This window comes from Puma concolor, chromosome B1 (assembly GCF_028749965.1).
Source record: "Puma concolor isolate L17-30 chromosome B1, mPumCon1.1.hap2, whole genome shotgun sequence".
Lineage (NCBI taxonomy): Eukaryota > Metazoa > Chordata > Mammalia > Carnivora > Felidae > Puma > Puma concolor.
This window is the reverse complement of record NC_141670.1, coordinates 139,512,447-139,531,476: the sequence shown is the minus strand read 5'-3', so window position 1 is coordinate 139,531,476 and position 19,030 is coordinate 139,512,447. Positions and strand designations below refer to the sequence as shown.

Genomic DNA, 19,030 nt, shown 5'->3' with positions numbered 1-19,030 from the left:
AATCCACCCACTAACATTCCTCTTCTCCTTTTATTCCGCAAGTCACATAAAAAAACAAAAGCCCAAAATGGTCATTTTTGGATAGCTAGTTTTTCCAGTGGTAGTGTTAAAAAGAACTTGTTTTCAGGTTTTTAAAATTCCTATCAGAGTACCAAGTTGAATATAATATGTGCCCAATTTATTATCCCACCACTTGAGCCCCAGATGGGGAAGAATAATTTGCAGTTTTTGCTAACACATCAGAGTAACCAAGAGAAGTAGAATTCACCTTCCTTGCCCAAGTTACTTAGATTTAGGCCAAGTTATTCATTCAGATATTGATAGGTATGTGTTAAAAAATATATAAATATGTGTGTGTGTTGGGGTGGTGGTGAATGCATGCATAAAAGAAATCCTGGGGGAGAAATGCATGAACTGTTAACATTTGTTCGATTTAAGGGCATCTATATTGTGCCCTGGAGCTGCTGTCAGGGGTCAAAGTCCTGTCCTACTCTGCAGGTACATCCGTCCTTGGGGGAGGCAGTCTATAAACAGTGAACAAAAACAAAGCCACGAGATGTGGCCACATAAGAAGAGTCTGTTGATAGAGAGCCTAGGCAGAGCTCTTGGTTTCCAGTATTAGGGAACAGGTTAAGGAGAGAAGCCAGCAAAGGAGAAAGGCATTGGGCATCAAGGAACGGAAACCAAGAGAGTGGCAGGACAGTCCAACGAAGAAGGCAGTGCTCAGGTGCTCAAATGCTGGTAAGAGTTCAAGTAAGTTGTGAACAGCAGTGGTCCTTGGATGAGACAGGTGCAGTCTCGAGTGGTGGGAACAAAAATTAAGTTGAGAAGGGAATGTGAGGCCAAAGGTTTATCCATTTTGTTTTATCAGTTCTGTTTTCAAAGAACCAACTTTCGGTTTTATTGAGTCTCTATTTTATTTATCTCCACTCTAATCTTTCTTTCCTTCTGCTTGTTTAGCATTTAGTTTGCTCTTGGCCGTTTCCTTCAGGTGGGAGATTAGGTTATTGCTTTGAGATCTTTCTTCTTTTTCAAGGTAGTCCTAGCTTTATATTTGTCTCCCAGCACTGCTTTCACCCGCCTCCCATAGGTTTGGTATGTTGTGTTTTGGTTTTCATTGTCTCAAAGTGTTTTCTAGTTTTTTTCTTTAGGTTTATTTATTTATTTTGAGAGAGAGAGCAAGAGAGTGCGTGCATACACAGTGTGTATAAGGGAGGAGCAGAGAGGGAGAGAATCCCAGGCAGGCTCCTCTCTGTCAGTGCAGAGCCAGACGTGGGGCTGTCTCACAAACCATGAGATCCTGACCTGAGTCGAGATCAAAAGTTGGACACATACCCAACTGAGCCACCCAGGCACCCCTCAAAGTGTTTTCTTTCTTTTTTAAAAAATGAATATATATATTTAAAGTTAGAGAGAGGGAGGGGCACAGAGAGAGGGAGACACAGAATCCAAAGCAGGCTCCAGGCTCCGAGCTGTCAGCACAGAGCCCAAGTCGGGGCTCGAACTCACCAACTGTGAGATCATCACCTGAGCCCAAGTCAGATGCTCAAGTGACTGAGCCACCCAGGTGCCCCCCTCAAAGTGTTTTCTAATTTCCCTTGTGATTTCATCTATGACCCATTAGTTATTGAAGAGTGTGTTGTCTAAGTTCCACGTATTTCTGAATTTTCTAAATTTCCTTCTGTTATTGATTTCTCATTTCATGCCACTTAGTGAACGTACTTTGTGTGATTTTGATCGTTTAAAATGTATTGAGATTTGTTTTGTGGCCTAACATATGGTCTGTACTGGAGAATGTTCTTTCTGCACTGAAGAAAAATGTGTGTTGTGCCGCTGTTGGGTAGAGTGTTCTCTGGTGTTTGTCAGAACTGGTTGGTTTATAGTGGAGCTTCAGTCTTCTGTTTCCTTACTGATCTTCTATGGAGTTTTTTTGTCCAGCATTGAGTGTGGAATACTGGATTCTCCATCTCTTATTGTTGACATATTTCTCCCTTCAGTATTGTCTGGTAACAAGATACAGAAGTTTGCTCCCATCCAACTTTACTCACCCCCTGCTTATGTGGTGTTCCAGGTGACATCTTTGAAATTTTTTAAGCTTTATTTATTTTGAGAGAGAGAGAGAACATGAGCAGGGGAGGGGTAGAGGGAGAGAGAGAATCCCTCGCAGGCTCCATGCTGCCAGTGACACAGGGCTCGAACTCACGAACCATGAGATCATGACGTGAACCAAAATCAAGAGGTGGACGCTTATCCGACTGAGCCACCCGGGTGCCTCGCAACATCTTTGTACATTGTGTGCCCATCGCCAGATTTATAATTACTGGTCTGGGTAGTGTCTTAAATCTGAAGAAAAAAAGGAGTTACAAGCAACAAATACATTTATACTTTCTTTTAATATTGACCTATTAGTTTCTTGGAGCTTCGAAGTACTACTAATAGGGTGGTTTAAAGAGGCAGAAATGTATTCTCTCACAGTTCTGGATCCCAAAAGTCTAAAATAAAGGTGTTGGCAGGGTCGGTTCCTTCTGGAAGCAATAAAGGAGAATCTGTGCCATGCCTCCGAGCTTCTGGTGACAGCTAGAATCCTTAGCATTACTTGGCTCGGAGAGGCATTGCTCCTGTCTCCACCTCCATCATCATGAGGCATTCTCCCCGTTTCTCTGCATCTTTGCATGGCTGTCCTGTAAGCACTCGGGTAGTATTGGATTAGTGGCTCACCCTAACCTTCCAGCATGACCTCATCTTAACTAATTAACATCTGCGATGATTCTGTTTCCAAATAAGGACACATTCAGAAGTTTTGGGGATTAGGACCTCAGCTTGTCTTTTTGGGGTGACACAATTCAACCCGTAACACCAGAGATATGTCAGAGCTTTCCAAAGCCATTACTTGCCAAAGCATCTCATCTTCTGCTCTTTCCTCTCATGCTTTTTGATTAGTCCGTTGTTTGCCCCAACTGCTATCCATTGTTCTGGGTAGCTGTGACTAGCACATCTGCCTTTAAATGTTTTTGACAAATGTCTGAGGGTAGCTGCCTCAGCACTGGGAGAATTTTTAGTCACCTAAGATAGAAGGTAAACCCTTTGAGCCTGTCCTCCAAGGTGCCACCGAACAGGCCGCTATGGACTGAACTGGGTTTCTCATGCCCCCCCACCTCCACCCTTCTCAAATTTGTGTGTTGGGAAGCCCTAACCTCCAATGTGACTATTTGGAGATAGGGCTTTTAGGTGGTAATTTAAGTTAAGCGAAGTTATAAGGGTGGGGCCCAAATCGAATGGGACTGATGTCTTTAAAAGAGGAAGAAGAGATACGAGGGAGCTCTCACCAAAAATCAAATCAGCCAGAACTTTGATCCTGGACTTCTCAGCCTGCAGAAGTGTGAGATAACACATTTCTGTTGTTTAAAACACCCTGTTTGTGGTTTTTTGTTATAGCAGCTCAACCTAACACACACAGTTCAAAACCACAATTCCTAGTGAATATGGTCCATTTCTCTCCTGGTACTCTTTTCTAATTTTTTTTTTTTAATGTTTATTTATTTTTGAGAGAGACAGAGACAGAGTGAGAATGGGTTGGGGGCAGAGAGAGAGGGAGACACAGAATCTGAAGCAGGCTCCAGGCTCCGAGTTGTCAGCACAGAGCCCAAAGCGGAGCTTGAAGTCACAAACTATGAGATCATGACCTGAGCTGAAATGGGATGTTTAACTGACTGAGCCACCCAGTAGCCCCTCCTGGCACTCTTTTCTGTGTTAGAAATACAGACTGTTACTTTTGAGGCCACCACTGAGCTGGGGGCCTGGAATGGGACCAGGGTAAGTTAAAACACCACAAAGCTATTTTTACTGAGATTCAGCTAGCTTTTTTTTTTTTTTTTTAAATGTATTTTGAGAGAGTGAGAGAGCACACACAAGTGGGGAAGGAGCAGAGAGAGGGGGAGAGAGAATCTCAAGCAGGCTCTGTACCACTGGCTCAGAGCCCAATGTGGGGCTCAAACTCCCAAACCACAAGATCATTACCTGAGCCAAAGTTGGATGCTCAACCAACTGAGCCACCCAGGTGCCCCCAGCTAGCTTTTCTTGATTAAGCATGCTCCTGGTTCCTGCGAGCTTTTACTTAGTTTGCAGAATTCTGAAAGCGTTGATTTTGGTGGTTTTTGCCAGTGTATATATTGGTGTTTTGGAGGGCAGGACTTTGGTGTTCCTTAATCCTCTATTTTCACTGCTGTCCTCCCACATGTTCTTTTCACGTTGACTTTGACACTCCTCCCACCAAGAGGTGGGGGTTTGTCTCCTGCCGCCTTGAGTCTGGGTGGGGGCTTAGGACTGCTCCAACCAAAAGAGGACAACTGAGGTGATGCTTTGTGACTTTCCAGGCGGGGTTATAAAAAGGCTACAGCTCCCATATGCCTTTCTGAGGAGCCAGGGTTGGAACACTTGCTCTGGGGAAGCCAGGTACCACGCTGTGAGGGAGCCCAAGTTCACTCACCTGGAGAGACCAGGTCAACAGGAACCAGGGACCCAAGCTGACGGCCAGACTCAGTCTTTAGACAGGAATAAATTAGCCTTCAGACACTTCCAGCCTCCAGCCCTCAAGTCTTCCAGCTGAGACCCAGACATCATGGAGCAGAAATGAGCTGTCCCCGCTGTGCGCTGTCTGAATTTCTGACCCACAGCATCTGTGAGCATAATAAATAGTTATTTTATGCTGTTGCATTTTCTGGTAATTTGTTCAGCAATCAACAGTAACTGGAACAGTCGCCAAGTGAATTAAATGGTACCAGGCAGCGGACAGCCTTTTTCATCCCTTTCAGTGTAGCTGGGCTGTGAAAAGGCTGTGCTCAAGTTGCGGTTAGGAGCATCGAGATGATCTCATTAGTCACCCTTCCCTCCCTCCACACAGTGCCATCTCTTGTTCTAGATTTTACAAGTGTCGCCATCTTCCCAATCATCCGGAACTGGAACTGCAGAGGGTCTGATTTTTCCTTTCCCTTCCCCCTTCTGACAAAGGCAACAAGTGATGCCCATTGTCTTTTTGCTAGTGCCTCACAAATGTGTTCCTTCCATCCCGTTCCTAACAGAATTATAGACAGGATACAAAAGTCCCCTGTATTTAGAGACCACTGTCTCCTCCCAGGGCAATGCAATACATGAATTGCCTGGTCTCTCTCTCTGAAATATTGCTAGCCCATCAATCGACTGTCCCTGTGTTCAGTCCAAGCCCTTTTCCTCCGGCTCCTCTTAAGTCTCCCTGGCTGCAAATCTAAATTTGGCTTACAGAAATTGAGTGGTGTTAGATAGTATTCTGATTGTGACTGTTAAATAAATCCCTCTGTTCTGCTTTCTATGGAAATACTCATTCAACAACTCACAGCTTTTTCTTTGTCCTGACTCAAACAGCATTTGGAGGGAGAGTTTTTGATGAGTTCAATTCAAAAATCTGGGTAGAGCCTACAGGGTCAGCTCAGTGTCTTGTCTTAAAAACATGAAATACATGCAGTTTTCATCAGGCACGAACCAAGCTAGCCCCACTGTTTTTTTGTGAAGCTGCACGAGAGGAAGTCCAGTACTCACACAGAGTTGTGTAAGGATTATTTCAGGCCCTCTTAAGAACGTAGGTATTTAACATGTGCTAGTTACTACAGACATTATAAGAAATAACCCTTTTTATAATCTAGAACTTCCTCCTTACGACACAGAAAGCTGTTTCCTATAAGAAGCCAGAGGATAATTGCATCCTCTGAAATCTGACCACATTACTATTGTCTCCTAAATGCCTTGTTGAGCAGCCCATATTTAAGAGATTAAATCTTTAAAAAAGAGAGCGAGGAAAGGAAAAGAGGAGGGCAGCTACTGTCATTCATTTATTTTGCAAGTATTTATTAAGCACTTAACTCTGTGCCAGGCACTCTTTTAGTTACTAGGTGTGTGACAGACTCGGGTCCCGGGGCTCTCTAAAGCAGCAGAAATTGACAAGAGGCCAAAAGGGAATTCCAGGCAAAGCTTGTATTAGGGCTCATGCATGAGGGAAATGGCACAAAGGGAAAGTGTCCTTCAGGCTGACTCTCAGAACAAAGGCCGGGGAAAGTTTTCCAAGGGACTGAGGTGGGAAAGGGGTAACATCAAAACATGTTGGGGTGGGGAGGTATAGGAGGTTGGGTGGGCAGGCACAGTGGACAGAACGTTTCTACATGCGGCTTATGTCTCATTAGCATGTTAGATCTGGGCATGATATTTAGTATTACAATGAGGGAGAAAGTAGGTAAAAGTTCAGTACTGGGGTCCATCTTGGCACAGACTGGTTTGGTCCGGTCTGGGTTTGTTTTTTTGTTTTTTGTGTTTTTTTGCCCAATTTTTTTTTTTAATTTACTTATTTTTGAGAGAGAGCGCACGCGAGAGAGAGCTTGAGTGGGGGAGGGGCAGAAAGAGCCACAGACACAGAATTGGAAGCAGGCTCCAGGCTCTGAGCCATCAGCACAGAGCCTGATGCAGGGCTTGAACCCACGAACTGTGAGATCATGACCTGAGCTGAAGTCAGATGTTCAACAGACTGAGCCACCCGGACACCCCTAGTTTGGTCCAGTCTTGACGAGTCTCCATAGTGAGCATTCCTGCAAGATATTACTGATCAAGGGGCATAGAGTTTTAGCTATCCTAGAGGATGTACTACTCAATGGGCATCGCTATGCAGGAATGCTGGATTTTGGTGGTTAGGGTTGAGGGGATCTGAGTCCAGGCCCTGCTCTACCTCAGGTACATGACAGGTAAAAATCTGTGCCCTCAAAACAAACAAACACAACCCCTGCCCTCACGGAGCTTACATTTTAGGGGTAGAGAAAATGACATAATAAAATAAGTAAAATGTGTTAAACAGTGTTATGCATGTTAGAATTTTAAATAACCCAGGACCATGTTTAGAAAATGCTAGCAAGCAAAATAAAGCTGGAAAGACTAGTAGTGCTGGTTTGGGCTTGAGTTTTAGAGGTCAGGTAGGCCTCAGTGAGAGGATAACATTGGAGGAGGTGAAGAGGGTGAGAGATTTCATCAAGTGCAAAAGTCCTGAGGTCAGAGCATGCCTGGCTATTGGAGAAACATAAGAAGGTTGAGGGACTGGAACAGAGGGAATGAAAGGTGGAAAGGTGGGTCTTACTGGCCCTTGCAGGGCATTTTAATGATTGGGGTTTTTAATCTAAGCACAAGAGAAGCCATTGGAAGGTTGTAAGCAAGGGAGTGATGATCTCACTTAGCTTTTAAAAAGACCATTTTGTGGTGTTGAGGACAGTCTGAAGGGGACAAATGATGGAAGCAGACAGACCAGTTTTTGTGGGCTATTATAAGATCCCATGAGAGATGGGAGGTTCCTGGACCACAGGGTAGCAGTGCATGGATTCTAGAATAATGTGAAGATTGAGCAGACTGGATTTGCTGACAGACGTGGGGTCTGAGAGAATGAAGAGCTACTTTAAGATTACCTATTTAAGGTTTCACTCTGACAACTAAAAGATGTGCTGTCCTTAACTTAGATGGGAAGATCCTGGGAGGAATGAGGTTAAGGGGATAAGATCAGGGCTTATTAAACTCTAGATGACAAGTGGAGATGTCACACAGGTAAGTGAATATACAGGAGAGAAGTCTGGGCTGGCGAAGTTGGGAGAGGTCAGCATCTGGTGATATTTAAAACAAGAAGACTGGATGAAGTCACCAGCACAATGAACTAGAAAGGAAGGGAAGAGTTCCAAGGACTGGGGCATGGGACACTACAGTATGAGGGTGTCAGGGAGAAGGCCCGGCAAAGGAGGTGGTGGTGTGGACAGTGAAGCGGGAGGCAAATTAAGAGGCAACGATTTCTGGAAGCCAAGTGAAGAACATGTTTTAAGCAGAGAAGGGAGGTAGGGATTGATCAAATTGTAAAGTATTGCTTATGGGTCTAGATAAGGTAGTAAAAGAACTAATCATCGTATGTAACATCACAAGATCTCTGGAGAACTTTAGTAAAGCAGTTCCGTGAAGTGATAGAAGCAAGCTCCAATGATTGGAGTGGGTTCAAGAGAGAATTGGGACAGAGGGCCTAGAGACAACAAATAGGGACTTTTTTTTTTTTTTTTTTTTTTAAGTAATCTCTATGCCCAAAGTGGGGCTCAAACTCATGACCCTGAGATCAAGAGTTGCATGGTCTACCGACTGAGCCAGCCAGGCTCCCAGGGACTTTTTTTTTTTTTTTTTTTTAAGTTTTATTATTTAAGTAATCTCTACACCCAACGTGGGGCTTAAACTTATGACCCCGAAATTAAGAGTAGCACGCTCCACCGACCGAGCCAGCCAGGCGCCCTGGGGATTTTTTTTATCTTTAAAGATAGGAGAAATAAAAGCATATTTTATGCTGATGAAAAGATCTTTGCTTTTCCAGTGAGAGACCTAGCCTTCTCACCCACACTCCCTTCTTTGGACTTCATATTTGGATATTTGCTATTTCTTGGAAGAGTATAATTGGAATCTGAACTGATATGAAGCTGAGGATTGTGAAATCCAACTTATTTCATATGCAGAATTCTTCTCTCCCCCCAACTCTTGATTCCCATTGTTCGGAAGAAACACAACGTAGATGGGGTCAAGACTGTCCTTAGGTTCAGTGGAATTGCTTTTCTCTCATTTATTATTTGGATGGTTCTTCATATTTGTAATTTGGTGCTCTATGTCAACTCCATAGATAGGGCCTTTCCCCTATTTCTGTATGATGATGGTTCTTTACTGATTCTTTGTTACTCCTGCTTCAAGGGAATGACAATGACCAAAGAAGTCTTAAAAACGTAAGGTGAACCCTGTGGCAGTCACTGGGCTGTTCACAGAAATTCCTCCCATCTGGACACATGGGAGAGCGACTCTCAGATACGACTGTGCAATTTGCCCTAACCAATGAAATGTAAGCTAAGTGATGTCACTTGGTAGCAGAATCTCAAGAACCAGTGAGCAGTCTGCCACATTTTCTTGGTTGTTGGCAATTGTGGAAGCACATGTTGAGATACAGCCCCTATCAGCCAGGGTCTGAGTCCTAGCCATGGGCTCCCTTGCTAACCCCGGAAACACATCTAGTAGGAGAAATGAACCTTAGTTTTATTCGTTTTATTTTGGGACAGCAAAACCCAACCTATCCGGACTGACACAACGTCTAAGCAAAAATAAACGTTGGTGTTCCACTCTTCCATTACAACCAACAGACTACAAAATCCAGGATATGAAAGTTTTACTTTCCCATCCCAGCAGCAAAGAAAACCCAGGAAATAACACAGGTGGTAAAACTTCATCTCGCTGTCAGTTCTCCATTAAATAAAAAACAACTGAACCTTTAAAACGTTAACATTGTTTCAAAAATATTTCTCTCCTGGGGCGCCTGGGTGGCTCAGTCAGTTAAGCATTGGACTCTTGGTTTCGGCTCAGGTCATGATCTCATGATTCATGAGATCGAGCCCTGAGTTGGGCTCTGGGCTGACAGCATGGAGCTTGCTTGGGATTCTCTCTCTCCCACTCTCTCTACCCCTTCCCTGCTCATGCTCTCTCTCTCTCTCAAATCAATAAAAAAAAAATTTAGGAGAGAACTTTTCTTCAAGAGACCTAGTCAGACTACCAAAACGAAGTTCAGTGTATTTCAAAGTTTGTTCTCCAGGCCATCTGTGTTAGATACTCCAGGGGTGCTCATTCCAAATGCAGATTCCCTGGTCTTGGCCTCCAAGAGGAGTCCTGTGGTTCTTAATTCCTAGAAGGTTCTGTAATCTTGATCTGTATTTATATGTGTGGTATAACACAAAAATATATTTGGTGTTTGTCCTAGGTTCCTGCCCTAGAGCTGCTAAAACTTGAAATCTCCTGATAGCAGTGACTTTTGTTTCATAAGGAGCCTGAGTTTATGCCAATGAGGTCACTTATCGTGGGGCCCCCAAACAGCTCTACAATAAGGGTTGAGCTGGTCACCAGAAAGACCAAGTGATTAGACCTCCTGACCGGCCTCTAGAAGCAGATGGAAGGAGGGTGTTGGAAACTGAGCTCTATAAACTCTTTTTCAAATTTTTAAAAATGTTTATTTTTGAGAAAGAGAGCGTGAACAGGGGAGGGGCAGAGAGAGAGGGGGAGACACAGAATCCAAAGCAGGCTCCAGGCTCCCAGCTGTCCACACAGAGCCCAACGCAGGGCTCCAACCCAGGAACCACAAAATCATTATCTCAGCTGAAGTCGGACGCTCAACCGAGCCACCTAGGCACCCGAGCTCTATAAACTCTTGAACAGGGAGATTTAGAGGGCTTCCGGGTCAGTGAACACATCCTAATGCTGGGAAGATGGCAGGCCCCGCATCCCTCCCCTTACTTGCCCTATTTGTCTCTTTCATTTGGTTGTTCTTGGGTTATAGCCTCTACAATAAGCAGGCAGATAGATGTAGCGTTTTCTGGAGTTCTGGGAGCCATTCTAGCAAATTATCCAACTTAAAAGAGAAGGGAGTAGCGGGAACCCCCCTAATTTTACAGTTAAGTTGGACAGAAGTGTGGGTAGCCTGGGACCTAATACTTGTGACTGGCATCTGAAGTGAGTGAGGGCAGTCTTGTGGAACGGAGCCCTTAAACCTGAAGGGTCTAACAAAAACCCTGGGTTGTGTCAGAATTGAACTGAACTGTAGGACATCCAGTTGATGTCTAAAGAATCAGAGAATTGATTTTTGGTGTTGGAAAACACCTTAGAAATAGGCTACCAACGTAACACTGAAGTATATTTTCAACAGACTGTCTGATGGAGTTTACACATGCTTCGACATTACAGAAGAAATGCTGGTGTACGAGACAAATCATACTTCTGCATAAAAGAATTTTATTTAGTGGTCAGATCCCGATGAATAATGCCAGTCACTGCTTGATTCTGCTAAAATGTACTATTAGATATACTCTTAAGAAAATGTACAGTGCATCACCAAAAGCTGTTTAATTTGGATTGTGTAGAGTGAAAGAAAACTTCAGAAATCTTTGTTTTCTGGTAAAATCTTTGAGATACAAAAATGAAAAAAACAAACCCAAAAGCAGTATTCCAAAATAATAAATGTCACCTTGGACTATTTACAGTAAGATGCCTTTTTCCCAGGAGGATGCTCTCTGCTTGATTCTTTTCCTCACGTGTTACCCGTCTCTTGTAGGTATTCTCACCCCCGCCTGCCCCTTCTCGAGGATTTCTTCCACTCCTGTCTCGCTTGAAGCAGCCATCTGTTCTTTCATCTTTGAATCTTTCTCGGATACTCCTTTTTCCCACGCTTGAATGACCAGTAATTCTACCGAACAGACGTTTGCTGAGCACCTATATGTGCTAGGCACAGGGCTAGGAGGCAGAGAGACATTACAGAGATGCAAAGTCATGGACCCCTTCCTCAAGAATCTGAGTTCGGGTTGAATTAAAAAACAGTTTTGTTTTGTGTTGTTTTTTTTTCACATTATATTCCACGAGATTCCAGCCCCCGGTGAAGTAAATGTGGGGATTTCTTGAAACAAAGCGCACTCACACAGGGTCCGCCAACTTGGCCCATTCCAAGACATTTTGAACTAAGAATTCTGCTCTTTATGAAGCCCAGGCCTATGGTCTGCATTCTAAACTCTTAGCAGGTAGAAAGCAGGTGTGCTGGGCAGTAGAGCATCAGCTATGCCAGTCTGTTTGGGGGGGGGGGGGGGAAGGGTAATCTTTTAATTGGTTTCTACAAATTCCAAGTATGAAAAAGCCCTTAACTCCCCCACCCCCCCACCAAAACACTAAATCGTAGCTATAGATACATATTAAGCTCTTCCTTGATCTTGACTTGTAACAAGTGTTCTAAGACTCTTTTTATAATGTCCAGCAGGAGCTCTTTTTATTACCTCCACAAATATTTCTTTGTGCTTTTCTGTGAACATTTTCTTAGCTTCAAACATAAAAGCAGCGAAGTAAGCCTGCAGGTGACCTTTTTTTTTTTCCTTTCATCATGGTTAACCTGAAACAAATTCAGCTCTTGCATTTGGCCTACATCGTCTCTGTCCACGAGGCCTTGAGAGACCCATGGTAGTTACTTAAAGAAAAAAAGAAGACAAACCATGAAATATAAAACAAAAGCTGTGCCTAGCATACTATGGAAGCAAAAACAAAACCATGCCCTCGCTGCCCCCATCTTGTTCCGTGCCTGGCAGATCATGTCCCTACAAATATTCACATTTGGAAATATTTCTCAGTCACAATAAAGTCCAAATCGTGGTAGTGGGCTTGCAGCCTATCCCTTTCATTGACTCTGCACAGCCAACCACCGAACGATGATGAAGGGAGTTTTCGTGGGGAAGTTCTTGACCCCATGCCATTCAACAGGTTACACGGGGTCACGTCTCTGTACAGTTTCCATCCAATTAGATGATACTCAATCTATTCAAGCGCCAGATGCAGAACTTCCTCATGAGCTGGTTCCAAGCCCTTTGGATCTGAAGGCAACTTTGGGAGTTGGCATTATTCCCATGTTACATTTGGCCTGCCCTACCCTGTGGTAGGGGGAACACAATGCCTGAAATGTGTGAAGAGAATGAGAAGAGCAGGGAGAACTGGGAGAGAGAGGGAAAAGAGAAGTGATCATGCACAAGCTTCTTGCTCTGTCGTGCATATATTTTCAGTGTAACAGCGTGTATTTCGACACATAAGGGCTTGTGCTTTTTCGTTAAAGAAACAACTTGCCCTGAAAAGCTCATTTGGCAAATGTGGCCAAGAACGTGTGTGTGTGTGTGTGTGTGTGTGTGTGTGTGTAAAATGTGTTATGAGGCTCTGTACCAAGTCCTGCGGGTGTATCTTGCTGGCCCCTCCCTCCACCACACCCACCTCGCTGGCAAGGAAAAACTGGTGGGTTACACCTGGTCGGTTTGATATTCAGAGGCTTCGGACAGGCTTTCTGAGAAGCTCAGGAAATTCTCCTGGTATTCGGAACAAACAATCTCATAGCGGTAATGCCGGAACTCTACAGCAAAGGTGCCAAAATAAGACAGGAAGCACATGACCAGACCCCACTGGACCCTGGCTGCATACATGTGGATGCCTTGGGCCATGAGGATGAAATCTGGGGAGGAGCAGTCAAGGAAAGTACCCCCATAAGCCACCTTCAAACCGGGCTCTTTTCTGGACAAGGACAGGTTACAAGAAAAGTCTTACTCTCCGCCCCCTCATCAGCAAAACTTAGCTTGACAGCTTCCTGAACGCAACACTTGCATGAATAATACAAAATAACATTGCTGAGCTCTTCGTTTGTGCCAGACGTGCTTCTAGGTGCTTTCACAGAAAATCTAAATCCTCACAACAATCCTATTGTTATCAGTTCATTTAAAAATAGGGGAATTGGGGCGCCTGGGTGGCTCAGTCGGTTAGGTGTCCGACTTCGGCTCAGGTCATGATCTCATGGTCCGTGAGTCGAGCCACACGTCGGGCTCTGTGCTGACAGCTCGGAGCCTGGAGCCTGTTTCAGATTCTGTGTCTCCCTCTTTTTCTGCCCCTCCCCCCTCATGCTCTGTCTCTCTCTGTCTCAAAAACATTAAAAAATTTTTTTAAAAATAGGGAAACTGAGGCCAAATGGTTAAGTAACTTGCCTGAGGTCACAAAGATGTTCACTGGGACAGCTGGGATTTGAATACAAGGACTCTGGCTGCCAGGCCAGGCATTCAACTCTATAGCTACCTTCTCAACTGTGAGATTAGCAAGAGGATTAAAATTCCAAAGAAATTAGTTGGCCAGAAGAATAAATTTCTCGTTTTAAAAAAAATCACTGCAAATGACTATGGCTTTATAGTCATCATTTTATCTGCAGAAATAATTTTGAACATATCAAATCACCAATTACCTACATATAAGCTTTACCTCTGCAGTGCTACTAATGTGTAAGTGGCTCCTTTTCCTATTCTGTCTCGTTTTCACTATTAAAACAAACAAAGGAGACTCCTATGCCTGAATATATATCGAGTGTACACACACACACACACACACACACACACACACACACAGCATACATGAGGTTGGAGCTAGGAAGGAAAATGTTTCAAAGCATGTTTCAGTGAAAAGCCAAGAGGCCAAAGACTAAATACATTTTTAAAGAAAAATCAGAAATGCTCCCTTAGAATTAGTGCTATCTCCAGACTTAAAATCTTGGGAAATTTTCAGAGAGCAAAAGAATATGGTGAAACTACTTCAGCCAAACTTTGCTCTCCTGACGAGGCCTGGATCCATTCACCTGGGAACCTAGACAGGGTTCCAAATGTTCAGAAACAACATGGATCAGAATTGTTTGGTATAAGCTGAAAACTCAAAATAATTTAAAGTCTGTACATTCTCTTCCCACTGAGGGCTCAAAGTACTGGCAAAGCAATATTATTACTTAATGAGGAAAGGATAGATCTTCAAATCTCACCCTGGCAGAATTCTGACCTTTTTACTCATAAAATATTTCATCACGTGCCTAGCAGTCAGCAAAATTTTTGGCTTGATTTTCCAGCCCTTAAATGTTCTCTAATGTGCTGAAGAACTTGAAAACAAACAAACAATTAAATGTTTGGCAGTTAGTGAGGGAAGAAGAAATAAAGATCCCCAATACTCCAGTAACTACAGGATGTCTCTGAACAATAAATATTTTCATATTTTAAAGCCACTTTCCCTAAGGCAAGAGGGTTTGGGGTTGAGTTCAAGAACTGTGCCTGAGTTTAAGTCGAGATCACTGCATACAGAGTGTGATCTTGGATAAATTAATCTCTGTTCTTACTATCATACTTGTTAAATGAGGATTAAAAGGGTTGATAATTTAATGTATTAATGTGCTTAGAACAATGCCTAGCACATTATAAGTGCCCAATAATGTTAGCTATTACTTGACCGAAGATGTGTAATTGGGTTAGCTACACATTCTACCACCTAGGAACCTTATTCCCTTCCTCTCTGGTTTCCTGAGGAGACCCTATTGGAGTGAACACTTGAGATCATGCCTCCCAGTGGAATGATCGGCTGATCTGACTGGTTGCACTGGAATTGGCCAGCTTCTTCTTCTTTTTTTTTTTTTTTAATTTTTTTTTTAACGTTTATTTATTTTTGAGACAGAGAGAGACAGAGCATGAACGGGGGAGGGGCAGAGAGAGAGGGAGACACAGAATCGGAAAGCAGGCTCCAGGCTCTGGGCCATCAGCCCAGAGCCCGACGCGGTGCTCGAACCCATGGACCGTGAGATCGTGACCTGAGCTGAAGTTGGACGCTTAACCGACTGAGCCACCCAGGCGCCCCGGAACTGGCCAGCTTCTATTGGGCCATGTTACCAGTAGGTGGGGTCACTGAGCTCCCTCCAGGACTAGTCTCTCTGGGATCTGTTTGGGGTTAAGCAGAAGCGCTCTCCTCTGCCTGTTTTTGGTTTCTTTCCTTGTTACTTAATGGGTAAGTTGAATTCCAGAGTGTGAGATCAGAGGCCTGACACTTTCTCCTTCACAAATTAAATTAAATGAAATAAAAGGGCCATTAATAAAGTCATAAATTAACTTTTTTTAAGACGGAAGGGGAAAAAAAAATCACAATTCCCATTACGCATTCTGTGTTTTTCAGACAGGGAATCTTTTCCATCACTAATGACAAGGAGAATGCATGACACCATTCCTACAGATAGAAACAAATTTTGAGAAGGCAGAGCTTGTTTTAATTTTAGTTCTCTATCTCTTCAGGTCTGAGAGTTTTTGTTTTTATATCCATTTACCTATTTTGTCTAAGATTTTGAGATAATCTGACAGTACATGCTTACTAATCGGAAATGGCAGTTTTCTCATCTACATATGTGTGTTTTAATCTCCCTACCAAAGAATCTTTTCACATTCAAAGGATACAGAGGACCACACACAGAGTGATAGATGCTGAGAGAATAACTCGTGGAATCCCAACTTTCCGCCCTTCATTCTTGATGTTGACTTTGAGTGTCAATGCAGCCTGGATCCAGCAGGTCAATGTGCCAAATCCAAAGGTCAAGGAAGTTCCAACATTATGGATTTCTTCATCATTCGTGAGCTAAGGGATGAACAGATAATGACAAGGAGGCCTATTTAGAAAAGACATGATGGGAGAAAAAATAGGTGAAGTGATATCTCCATAACGGGATGGTAGGTTTTGGAAAGAGTAGAATCATTCATCTGTGCTGGCTCTTTGTGTTTGTTCTCAAATGGTTTGAACTCTGAGGGGGAAAGGGAGATAAACAGCACTTCCAAACCTCAAAACATTTGTTTAGAATAACCACTCAGGCAGTGGTAATCTATTCCTTGAATTTAATTTCCAGAAAAGCATGGAGAAGTCAAAGAAAAAAGCAGGAGAGTTACACAAAAAAGAGAAATGTCAGTTTCTACAAACATACACTGCAAACTTTGTTTTCCAGACTGAGAAATGAGACTTGGGATCTGGCTGTGTATTTAATGATTGAAGAGGACCAATTCTAAGAAGGTCAAGATTTTACTGTCATAGACAGCTAATAACATTTATTCCTACGTAATGTGATCAATTCATTGTTAATGGGATTTTGTTTTATTTTCCTCTTATAAGAAAATTGCCACCTAATAGCTTTTGCCGTATTTGTAGACCCATTAAACGACATTAGTGTTTGACGATTCCTGGCCAAGGCTTTTATAGAATTAATAGGTTAAAGGAGACCCATTCGGGTTATTTCATTTGAAGGTTAAAAATGTAAACTCTCCATTACCTACTGATTTAAAAAAATATGTTGGTCACTGGGGTGCCTGGGTGGCTCAGTTGATTAAGACCTGACTTCAGCTCAGGTCATGATCTCACAGTTCTTGGGTTTGAGCCCTGCATCGGGCTCTGTGCTGACAGCTCAGGCTGGAGCCTGCTTCAGCTCCTCTGTCTCCCTCTCTCCATTTGCTCTCTCTCTCTCTCTCTCTCTCAAAAATAAATAAACACTAAAAAATATACTGGTCACTTAAAACACTTTTAGCAATGATCTATATCTATATAATCTATCATCTATATGTTTTTTTCAATGCTGGGCTTGAACTCATGACCTTGAGATCATGACCTGTGCTGAGTTTAAGAGACAAACACTTAACTGACTGAGCCACTCAGGCACCTTGTTTTATATATATTTTTTTAATTACACGTGGGAAAATAAAATCTATAGCTGAAGAGATGGTTCTTACAACATGGTAAAATATTGTTTTGAATTGCCATTGCCTTCAGATGTTTTATTGTTTGACATTTCTGGGAATAATGGTTGCCTCAAGTCAATATTGCTTTCCTTTGACAACTTTTTCTATTGTTTTTGGCTGTAGTATTTTTTCCTCTTCTTTGGAAGAAGCCACTTTTTTCTTTCTTATTCGGAAGGCATATTTTCAAAACTCATTTTAAATAACGATTCCTCAAATTAAATTTTACTTTTAGGAAATTGGTTGTCCACACTATACACAGTCTATTCACTTATTAGTTTAAACTTGATTTTAAAAATAGATAATATATGGGGTGCCTGGGTGGCTCAGTTGGTTGAGCATCCGACTTCAGCTCAGGTCACGATCTTGCGGTCCATGAGTTCGAGCCCCGCGTCAGGCTCTGGGCTGATGGCTCAGAGCCTGGAGCCTGCTTTCCGATTCTGTGTCTCCCTCTCTCTCTGCCCCTCCCCCATTCATGCTCTATCTCTCTCTGTGTCAAAAATAAATAAATGTTAAAAAAAAATTTTTTGGGGCGCCTGGGTGGCGCAGTCGGTTAGGCGTCCGACTTCAGCCAGGTCACTATCTCGCGGTCCGTGAGTTCGAGCCCCGCGTCGGGCTCTGGGCTGATGGCTCGGAGCCTGGAGCCTGTTTCCGATTCTGTGTCTCCCTCTCTCTCTGCCCCTCCCCCGTTCATGCTCTGTCTCTCTCTGTCCCAAGAATAAATAAACGTTGAAAAAAAAAAAATTTAAAAAAAAAAAAAAAAAAATTTTTTTTAATAAATAAAAATAAAAATAGATAATATAATTACCTGGTTCAAACTTTAAAAAATTATAAAAAGAGTATGGATGGAAAAGTCTGTCTACACCATAGACTAACCACCTGGCTTCTTCACAAGCAACTAACTTGTGGTTTCCTATGTATTCTCTGTAGATATTCTAGAAAGTGTTCTTCATAAGTGGTGTTGAGCATCTGTGGTTCACCAAAACACTTCAAGTTTCTGAGCTTTAGGAAAGAACAAAATGTCTACTCAGTAACTTCCATCCAAGCCCTGGTTGAGAGAATGGATAGTGAGCACTTTACAACATCCAGAACCGGCAGCACAGAGCAGAGCAATAGCTCAGTCAGTCTGGCTTGATATGGGATGAGATCTAGAACAGAACGAGTGGGATGGCCTGTCAAAGAAGCCATCAATTCAAAAATACTCATTCAGTTGCTACTGTGTGCCTGGAGAAGTGCTGGGGAATGAGCTTTCCTGGTTTAATCAATTATCAGGACTGAGGGTTCGAACAAGAGACAGTCTTAGAAAATCCACTAGCATATTTTCTTGAATGCCTGTGCCAGCTGGATTTCACTCCACAGACAGGGAGAGAAGTGTCAGGATTCATGTTAGACTGCAGGGAAGAGGTTTCTAAACACAGTACAAGGCACAGGCTGGAGGACTTTGGGAAGAGAATGCAGGCAGGGAAACCAGACAAGTACTCTTCCAGTTGGTTGTCTATCTCACAAGTGGAGTCATTCGAGTCAAGAGTTGGATAATGGTATTGGCAAGGGAAATTATTCTTAAATGTAGTGACCTTGGGCTTCTAAATTTCTGGGAAGAAGACTTAGTGTGTCTTCACACAAGTCATAGATGTTCTAGAGAAATTCTAGGCTTTCTTTTTTTTTTAATTTTTTTAAAGTTTATGTATTTTGAAACAGAGAGAGAGAGAGAGAGAGAGAGAGAGAGAGAGGCAGAGAGAGCACAAGCAGGGGAGGGGCAGAGAGAAAGGGAGACACAGAATCCAAAGCAGGCTCCAGGCTCTGGGCTGTCAACACAGAGCCTGACGTGGGGCTCAAAG

At 43.0% G+C, this 19,030-nt stretch overlaps 1 protein-coding gene across 2 annotated transcripts in view; it reads right to left on the bottom strand.

The window, feature by feature from the left end:
• Nucleotides 1-10,828: 10,828 nt before the first annotated feature.
• TMEM150C (transmembrane protein 150C) overlaps nt 10,829-19,030 on the bottom strand; it is a 78,484-nt gene continuing 70,282 nt past the window's right edge. For both annotated transcript variants that reach the window (XM_086704741.1, XM_086704740.1), the window contains exons 7-8: nt 15,873-16,050; nt 10,829-13,087 (exon numbers count right to left, since the gene is read on the bottom strand). In XM_086704741.1, the coding sequence (XP_086560867.1) occupies nt 12,879-13,087; nt 15,873-16,050 (387 nt within the window). In that variant the 3' untranslated portion in view covers nt 10,829-12,878. The remainder of the gene's footprint in view (nt 13,088-15,872; nt 16,051-19,030) is intronic.